The 10,000-nt window shown below is 48.6% G+C and overlaps 1 protein-coding gene across 1 annotated transcript in view; it reads left to right on the forward strand.

Moving 5' to 3' along the window:
- The window catches only part of LOC135808817 (tRNA (uracil-5-)-methyltransferase homolog B-like), a 48,643-nt gene that overhangs the window by 22,794 nt on the left and 15,849 nt on the right, over positions 1-10,000 (forward strand). The window contains exons 15-16 of the mRNA XM_065322042.1: positions 1-87; positions 7,387-7,438. The exon at positions 1-87 is cut by the window's left edge and continues 17 nt beyond it. Coding sequence (XP_065178114.1) covers positions 1-87; positions 7,387-7,438 — 139 coding nt within the window. The remainder of the gene's footprint in view (positions 88-7,386; positions 7,439-10,000) is intronic.

Raw genomic sequence — 10,000 nt, forward strand, 5'->3', positions numbered from 1 at the left:
GTGCAAGCATATCAAGGCCTACTTCACTGAAGGTCCTGGAAAGCTGTCCGGTCTGACTGCCTGCTTTCTGATGCTTACTGAGGCCTGGTGAGGTTCTGCTTTATCTGCACTGCCTTGTCTACTGCAATACTGTATGGGTAGGACACTTAGCCTGACACTTTGCTGAGTGTGTGTGTCTGTGTCTGTGTGTCTGTGTGTTGTGAGGCGATGGGCTTTGGTTCTGTGGAGTGTGCTGAAGAGCCCGACTACAGTGTAGCACGCTAAGCAGTTGCTTCGTGTCCGCAGACACCGTACACTACAGGGTTCTAGCCAAGGGGGGGCGGGGGGCAGCGCCGCCCCCCCCCCCCCCCCCCCCCACTCTGTTTTGTGTGCCCCCTGTGAAAACGTGCCTCCCCCTACTCATTTTCCATTTTTTGTGTCTTTTCATGCCATTCAACGAAAATGCAGTCGATAGTCAGTACTCGTACTACAATTTGTCTGGGGTGAAGTCAGGTGTTCGCCCCGTATGTTGCATTTCGCATTGCAAGACAGATATTTTGAAAATGGAAAAATGGGTTACGGCCCTTACTGGGTAACTGTTTTCCCTCCCCCTACTATTTTGACCTGGCTCACGGGTGTTTGCAGTGCATGAACTCTGGCCAGTCGTCCCCGTACGCAAACTGTGTACACATTCGGATCTACCGTACATTTCCTCGTGTTTTGGGCGAATCTGAGCGGTACGACGCTGTCGAATTGGGCCTGAATTTGCCCTGAACCAGCCGCTATTGAAGTAAAATTAGGTGTTTTGAAGGCCACACGGGAACACTGCGGCCATGTCTTCTTTCCTGCGTCGTTTGTTTTGAAAACCGGAGTGTTTTTGAGCTCGTAGTTTCGTCTTCGTTGTGGAATGGCCGTGCGTACATTCTCCTTGGAATTACCTAAGTCACACCCCCGTTTATTACATTACTAGGAGTTTTGCCGGTGTCACATAGTACTATTCCCCCCCCCCCCCCCCCAGCGCTTGGCCCCCGGGGGAAAAGTACTATGCACCGGAGTATAGTGATTGGACCCCCGGGGAACTTTACTGTGCAGTGTTTGTACCCCCGGGAACTTTACTATGCAGCAGAATGCCCCCCCCCCCCCCCCCACACACACATCACTGAACCAGGTACATGTAGAGAACAAGACCACATGTACAGTACACGCCTGGGAAATTTGAAACTTAGCTCAATACGGTTTCGCCAAAAACTGCTTTATTTCTCGCCCACAAGAGCTTCCCTGGCGATAGTCTTGATCCGAGGCAATGTTTCGGTGTATGTGGGCATTGACTGCCCTCAGTTTCGAGAAAAGCTCAAAGCGATAATCCTTTCCTTCGCTTTCTTGCCAGAGTTCTCAAGACCAACACAACAGTGTTGAATTGTGTTACACAATTCGTCGTCAGAAAGTACTCAGCGTAGATTTCGTGCCGAATTCCACCCCAAACAATTTACGCTGACCTCTAGCTCTCGCCACCAATTGAACCCACTGATATATACATCTGCACGAGCAATGGTTCGAGTCAAAAGAAGGACAACTTCGCGATGAGCATACTTTCTGAGGGTAATATTCTACATGTACATGACTGTATATTTTATACCTATGGACATGAAACTAATACCAGTAATAGTTCCAACGAATGATGTGTGGTGCTCTTGGACGTGTGTACATGTATAATTTTTGGTGGTGACAGTCAATTTTTTCTTTAGACTTTTCCCCTTTCCATTCCCTCAACTTATGAGTAGGGGTACATGTATACTCGTAATTATAACACCATCGAGATGACAAATTGACCAGCAGGAAGACATGGAATTGCTTCCTTTATGTACAAGTGTATTCTCATACTATTTGGGATGCTTTACTGTTTTCCGTGGCACGAAAACAGTAAAGCATCCCAAATAGTATGAGCATGCATTTGTACATAAAGGAAGCCTTTGTTGCCTGTAAACACTGGCTGCGGACATGAACATTATCCTGCCGAGCAGAGCATTAGTACAAACACAGACACACATACACGCATGCACACACACACATACATGTACAAACATGCGCACACACACGCACACACGCACACACACACACACACACACACACACACACACACACACACACACACCTCAGACCTGCCCATCGCGGAAGCGATGATAGCGAACAGCTATGGTAGACATAGCAACTTGTGCTGGGATTACACCATTCCACAGCACACACACACACACACACACACACACACACACACACACACACACACACACACACACACACACATACACACGCGCGCGCGGCAGCTTGCCACAAGAGAATCATGCTAGTAATGCACTTCAACAGGCCATTAGGCTTATTTAGCACATGCACCGGTTTTGGCAGACAGTGACAAAGAGAGGGAAAGAGGGAGAGAGAGAGAGAGAGAGAGAGAGAGAGAGAGAGAGAGAGAGAGAGAGAGAGAGAGAGAGAGAGAGAGAGAGAGAGAGAGAGAGAGAGAGAGTGAGTGAGTGAGTGAGTGTGTGAGTGTGTGAGTGTGTGAGTGTGTGAGTGTGTGAGTGTGTGAGTGTGTGAGTGTGTGAGTGTGTGAGTGAGTGAGTGAGTGAGTGAGTGAGTGAGTGAGTGAGTGAGTGAGTGAGTGAGTGAGAGAGAGAGAGAAGAAGAGAGAGAGAAGAAGAGAGAGAGAAGAAGAGAGAGAGAAGAAGAGAGAGAGAGAGAGAGAGAGAGAGAGTGAGTGAGTGAGTGAGTGAGTGAGTGAGTGAGTGAGTGAGAGAGAGAGAAGAAGAGAGAGAGAAGAAGAGAGAGAGAAGAAGAGAGAGAGAGAGAGAGAGAGAGAGAGAGAGAGAAGAAGAGAGAGAGAGAGAGAGGCTCAGAGAGACACAGAGAGACACAGAGAGAGAGAGACTGAGACACAGGGAGACAGAGGGAGACAGACACACACACACCACACACACACACACACACACACACACACACACACACACACACACACACACACACACACACACACACACACACACCTGTCCTGTATCCTGTCCTGTAGAGTCACTGCCGCAAAAGGGTCACGTGATCCCATCACTGGGAAACTTGAGAAGAGAGAGAGAGAGGACACGACGCTCGATGACGCTCCAGGTGCACGGGTAGTCGCATCCGCTTGCCGCATATGCACACGTGCTGGAAGGCTGAGCGCTCCTCTGCTGTTGGTCTATGCGCCACCCTTGAACAGCGATGCCTTCCCCGTCCCCGGACACCGCGAAAGCAGCGACCACACCTGTCACAATGCGCGGCACAACATCCCTCCGCCGGTGCCGACGCTCCGGTAGTTCCAGGTGGCACTGCGGCATCCACCGTTGAGGCACACACATGCCGGACCAAGCCACCGCGGCTTCTCAGCCACCGCCCACACCGCCCGCACTGACTGGCGCCCCGCTGCTCAGACACAGGCCGCGCACGCTCCTCCAGACACTTACGCCGAGCCATGTCTCCTTTCCGTGCAAAATCCCGTCCGCATACCGTACATACCACTCAGGGCGGAGGCTCAGGCACATTGTCAGGCTCTTGGTAGGTGCTGCGCCACTCCGCGCGAGACTCACATGCAACATCATACCATGATGCCTCCATGCCACGGGCACGTAGATCTCGGACAGCACAGTCCTTCCATCTGCGGCGTGGGCCATGTGCTGGGCGACGCTGCAAGAAGGAGCCAAACAGTACCTGCTTTGGGATGCGGTTGTCCGGCATCCGCGCCACATGCCCCAACCACTCCAACCGCCGATGTGCAATTTTGTCTTTAATCGTCTCGGAGTCTCCCCAGCGCACCAGCAGCTCTTCGTTGGTGATGTGTTCGTCCCACATCCGGCTTCGAGAGACCCCGAGGATGGATCGGATGCACCTCATGCTGAAGGTTGAGAGCTTCTGCAGGTCATGCTGAAGGGGCGTCCAGCACTCAGAGCCATACAACAGCAGGGACAGAACGCAAGCATTGAATACGCACCGCTTGGTGTGCATCAGCAGATGTGGATTCGAGAATACAGACCTCCGAAGAGCACCGCAGGCCCTGGAGGCTTGGGCAATCCTTGCGGCGATGTCCCGGGACGAACGGCAACCGCTGTCCACACACACACACATACACACACACACACACACACACACACACACACACACACACACACACACACAGAGACTGAGACACACAATGGGACCAGAGCAAGAAAAGGCATCAGCTGAGGAAACCAAGAAATTGTAAAGTTCATGCAGTGCATGGTTATGTTCTTTCAGGGTAAACAGGGCCAAAAAGGGAAGTGCAGAGCTGGGAGAAGTGCAAGTTGGGAAAACCAAAAGCAGGAACAGGTTCACATAATGACAGCAAGTGATGCTCAGCATCTGGCTACTAAAGTACTGGTAAGCATCACTTGATTGGTGACTCTTCCAAAGCACACCAGACGAGTTGACTAAGTAGATGGCAAAATTGCTACAACCTTAGCAGTAGGAGTACTTTCTTGGGTGGATACCTGTGCCACTAGAGTCTGGCACCAACCTGGTATCTTACAACTACATGTACTGGAAGGTTAAGCCAGTCAGCCACGGCCGAAATCTCATCAGTGGTACCCCACACTCCCGGGTGGTGCATCATTGTTGCTATAAGATACTCTGCTGCTGGATTGGGATTATCCCCAAAGTCAATCAGATAATGGAAGCTAGCTGAAGCGCTTTCGTGCTTGGGAGCATGTTTCAAAAACCTCTTCTTGGCTTCTTTGTGAGGGTGATAGATATCTGACTGGGCACTAGCGGCAGAGTGAAGCTCAACAGGTGAACGCATCAGCTGAACGCATACAATAAAGTAGGGAGACAGCTTTATGGACGATTGCCTGTTGCTGCTGTGATACTATTCCACTCCTTCTGGGATTCTATCACCATCTGTCGAAGTGGGCGAAGAAGGGTTCGGGTGAATCGCTCCGTGAGACCATTTGACAGTGGATAATAAGCACTGCAGATTTTTGTTCTACCTCCATGTCCTTGCACAGCAGCTCGTTCCCGTTGCTCACAAACTCTCGGCCTTGCTCACTGATAATGGTGTCGCGACAGCCAAACCTCGAAACAACGCACTGAATGAGTGCATTGCAGACACGGTTGATGTACACTTATCTGGGATTGTCTTGGTTTCGGCTCACCAGCACAGATACTTGGTGAACACCACGATGTACTGTTGGCTATCTGGTGTCAACTTCATTATGCCAGCAAGATCCATACCCCAGGTTTCGCATGTACATGTAGAAACCTTCTCCACAGCACAGCATCATACATTTCTTTCCACCAGTAACGCTCCAAGATCTTATTGAAAGTGGCAGCCTCCTCCTAGATTATAACCACGAGCAGCACGCACAATACGGTCTTTGTCTCGTTCCTTTGGGACCTCTCGCATTGAGTTTGGACGCCGCTTCGTTGGTGAGTGAAACAGCACCCCATCCTGAACTAAGGCAGTGTCAAACTTCTTCCTGAAGTTCTGCTTCAAGTAAGTTTTTGCTTCTACGTTCTACCTTGTCGCCATAGCGGCAATGGATCTGGGGTAGGCGCCAGTATTTTTGTGATGGCCTATTGCCTCATACGTTTCTAGATCCATGGCAGAATTACAATGCAGAGAAGGAAGGAACGAGCTGAAAGTAAACGTCACTCGAACTAAAATGATCTGAAAACGAAAGCCACAAAGGACAATGAAATCTGGAAGGAACTTCACTTGAAAAATTCGAATGCACGTGTGAATGAGTAGTAAAGTACCGGTAGTTTACTACTCCCTCCCACAGATAGCTCGGCCCTGAGCCTTCTCTTTGACTGGCGAGGGGGACATCCACTACATAGCCATTTTCCCGGGGGGGGGGGGAAGTGCGACGTAGTACTCTTCCCGGGGAGTCAACCTGCTATATAGTACTCTTCCCCAGGGGGTCAATGTACTATAATATAGCAGATCAGATTGCCCGGGCCCGGGGGACAAATTCTGGGGGGTGACTATACTATGTTACACCGGCAGCCACGATAGTTTTTATTAGAGCTGAAACGATTATACCGAATAATCGAGTTCTCGTTTGATAACTCTAACGATCGAGCAATCGTTTAGATTACCGATTACGATTATTTTGCGTTTTTTAAATTTGTGTCCAGAAAGTACGGTAAACCCTCGTTTTGTGAAGTTTGAATCAGTTTCCGCTGGGAGTATGCAGTTGCCAGGGGTATGGTTCATGTTCTGAGGTTAAATTGACTTCGAAACTGCCATGTTTCGGAGCTACCCTTTCACTAATGCAGATTTGTTGGTATTATGAAGGCATAGTTTGTGGAAACAGAGTAACGTTTGCACAGAATTATGACTCTATTTGCTAACGATTATAATCAATTACTCGATCGTTAAGCTAAAGAGTAATCGATACGTGAAAATCCATGATCGTTTCAGCCCTAGTTTTTATCCCTGCTTCCATACGTCCTTTCATTGAACAGCCAAACGAAACTTTGTGGCGCGGGGTCTCAAGTTTGTCACTTCGAGTTGTACACAGCAACCACATCAACACGTCAAAGGACCAAAAAACCAAGTGAGCAAAGTATTTCAACGTTGCGATTTCACCTGGCCTGCTGTGAAGATGGAGACCTCTACTCGGTAGCAGATACTCGTATCAATAAGCTGGGAGGGAGAGCGTGGCGAGGCGAGGAAAATGTTGGGATGAAAAGAGCCACATTCTCTCTCGGAAAAGGTCATCGTTCCAACACACTGTGACTTGCTCTACCCAGATCTGCAGAAGGCTAGATTTTGCATGCACGTGCGAGATTCGCCGCGCACGTAGGCAGAGTCAAAAATTGTGTTCTCTCGGATTTGCCGCCATCTTGACAAGTGGCCACTGCGAAACACCCGTGGGCTAGAACCAGGGAGTAGTAAAATACTGTATTTTACTACTCCCTGGCTAGAACCCTGCAGTGGCGCTGTTGACGTCTTCTTTTGGAGCTAATTTTTATTTGCATGCATAGCTCTGAACGTAAATTTGAAAAAAGCGTGCACGTATTTGTGCAGTGAGTGACGTGCGTGCACACAAGCACACTGTGAATGAACACAGTTTGGCCGGTGAGCTTGAGAGACTTTGGCCGATTGTGAAATAAGTATAACATTTGGCCGTTATCTGAAATTTGCCCGCTTGGGCTTTTCTAAGAAGAAATCGATAGGTAGCCCTTGTTGTCCTATGCCTATGCAGGTAACACTAATTTGCATTGTGCCTGCATCTGCGCCAAAGTTTGGCTGGTTGGCAACAAGCAGCGAAATCAGTGAAAGTCTGCTGAGAGTACAAGTACTTCACTGCTGTTGTTTGCTGAGAGTACGTAAACGTCCTGTTGTTTTTCTGCTCTTCTCTGTGCCAGGACATCGGGCAATCAGGTGATGGAAGGGTATCACCACTGCTTTGGCCATATGGTAAACCGCCTTATGTCCTCTTGGTGGCGCTGGTGGTGCTGCTGCTGCTGCTGCTGGTGGTGGTGCTGCTGCTGCTGCTGCTGCTGCTGCTGGTGCTGCTACTGATTGATGATGTAGCAGTTGTATTTCCGGTATGCACATGTATTACACAGTTCAGCAGAGTAATGCAGGCCAGTACCAGCCTTATAATACTCTATGTGTTGGACATACAGTAAAACCTGTGACTAACGAAGACCCCTTGGGGCCAGAGAAAGCGGTCTTTAGTGACAGGTGGTCCTTAGTTAGAGGTTTGCACCACACAACCATATGAGCCTCAGCCTGAGAAAAAGGGTGCAATTTGCCTCACGCGCACAACTGAGAAAAGGGCACTTGAAAGCAGGGTACAGACCTTCGCTCTGTAAAGTTGCCTTCACATCTGTGGCCATAACTATTAAATACTTCGAGATTTTTCGACACGGTTTTCTGCATATGAATCAGTGAGGATTTGAGTTTTAGGTATGCTATCTAACTCAATTTGACCAAAAATGCCAATAGCACCCTTTTCTCAGTCTGAGGCTCATATAATTATGAATGTGAGACCGTCCGTCCGTCCGTCCGTGCCTGGCGAAGTCGTGGTCTGTAGTACATGTACCAGGCTGGTCGCCATGTGAACACACCCACAACACTGCAATGGTGTGAGTGAATTATAATGGAAGTCATCGCGCTGTAGCTTTTTGAGATTTATTTTAGTATTTCAAGATCGCCAATTTACTTGAATTTAGCAGTCAACGCCGTCTTCTATCAGCGTTCACAAGCGTCTGCTTTTCTCAAAATGTCGTCGAAGTCACACGGATAGCTTCGCCAAGTCATGTCCAGTGGGAATATGTCCGTGTTGATGTCGTTTTCGTCACACGGTGAGTAAATTGCATCGCAGCTCAAAGAAACTATTTTGGTCACATTTACAACACTTTCGTTTCGACATGTCCTCTCTGACTCCACTATCGATACGAGGAAGAACTCGTTTGTTGTAAACCAGACGTACATGACAGTATCAACGTGAGTGAGTTGTCATTTTTCCTGCTTTCGCGCGGAATATTTCTTCGAGTTCACGGTGAGTTTTTCCAGGCAGCGCTCGAGTGCTCATACGGTAAGACGCCAAACTCTGCGGGCGATCGCCAGGATTGTAAATCTTTTTGAAACGGACTGTAGTCACGGTGGTCTTTAGTTACAGGTTTTACTGTACACACAAATCATGGGCACACAGTGCAATGCAAAGAGCACGCTGCAGCAAGCAAATCGAAAAGAATAGTTGCAGCGGCTGTCCTTTCTCCACTCAAAAAGCACCCTGAAGCTGGCTAGAGTGTACACGTTGAATGTTGCCAAAACCACACCTTCAAATGCTTTGCTAAGAGCACAGTAAAACCTGTAACTAAAGATCACCGTGACTAGCGACCAGCAGCCTGGTACTACAGACCACTTTGCCAGGCACGGACGGTCTCACACTCATATACGGTTGTGCGGTGCAAACCTCTAACTAAGGACCACCTGCCACTGAAGACCGCTTTCTCTGGCCCCAAGGGGTGGTCGTTAGTCACAGGTTTTATTGTATGTGTATGTACTAGTATACATGTACTAGTATACATGTACTAGTATACATGTATACATATACGTGTATACATGTACGTGTATGTGTATGTACGTGTATACATGTATACTGCAGTACTACTCAATGAAATCTGATCAAACGAGTGAGGCATGCTAGGAATATCAACTGCCCGTCCTCTGCTCCGTGTTCTCTGTCATATGATAGGAGAATGATGACTGCTGTACCAGAACTCCTACAGTTGCGCTTACTGAAATCCGACCCAAAGTGCAAAGCTGGCGCCCTCTACCAGTTCTGATTACATCACTGTATGCGTACATGTGTACGTCGGTCCTGCCGCATTCGTGCCACTTCCAGGGCGTCGAGGGCCGTGCAAATTGAGGGCGCTGAGTGTGCACTCTGGGTTGGATTTCACCGAGCGCAACTGTAGTAGCAGCAGCAGTGAGACAGAGAGAGAGCATCCTCATATCGTATCCTCATCTCGATTCCCGGTGTTGACCGCCGAGTTTTGTTCCTGGGATACATACACACTGCAGTTGCGTTGTACTTTCCCGGAGCAGTGCAAGAAGTAGTTGCCGTAGCCGAGATAACTAGCTCTAGACGAGTAAAGCCTCTTGTGCGGGCAAAATGAATTGCACATATCATCAAACAAATTCAAGTTCAATAAACTACTTTGAAATACAAAAATCAATAAATGCCATTAAACCAATTGGAACACAAAATAAAAAGTGAAAATCAACTGGAACACAACAAAAAAAAGAGAAGAAAAACCCCTAGGTGAATGAGCCCACACAGACAGTACCGTACTGGCAAAGACCGGCAGCTGTTTATAAAGGCCCTATTCCTACGCCGATACGATGTCCTCTAGAATAGTGTTTACTCAATGCTAGTGCTGTAAAGTACTGTTGATCTCCCCCCCCCCCCCCCTACACACACTCACTCACCGTTCCACTTTCCATCTGGGTTTTCAGCAGGGTGCG

This window comes from Sycon ciliatum, chromosome 2 (assembly GCF_964019385.1).
Source record: "Sycon ciliatum chromosome 2, ocSycCili1.1, whole genome shotgun sequence".
In the NCBI taxonomy this organism is placed as follows: Eukaryota; Metazoa; Porifera; class Calcarea; order Leucosolenida; family Sycettidae; genus Sycon; species Sycon ciliatum.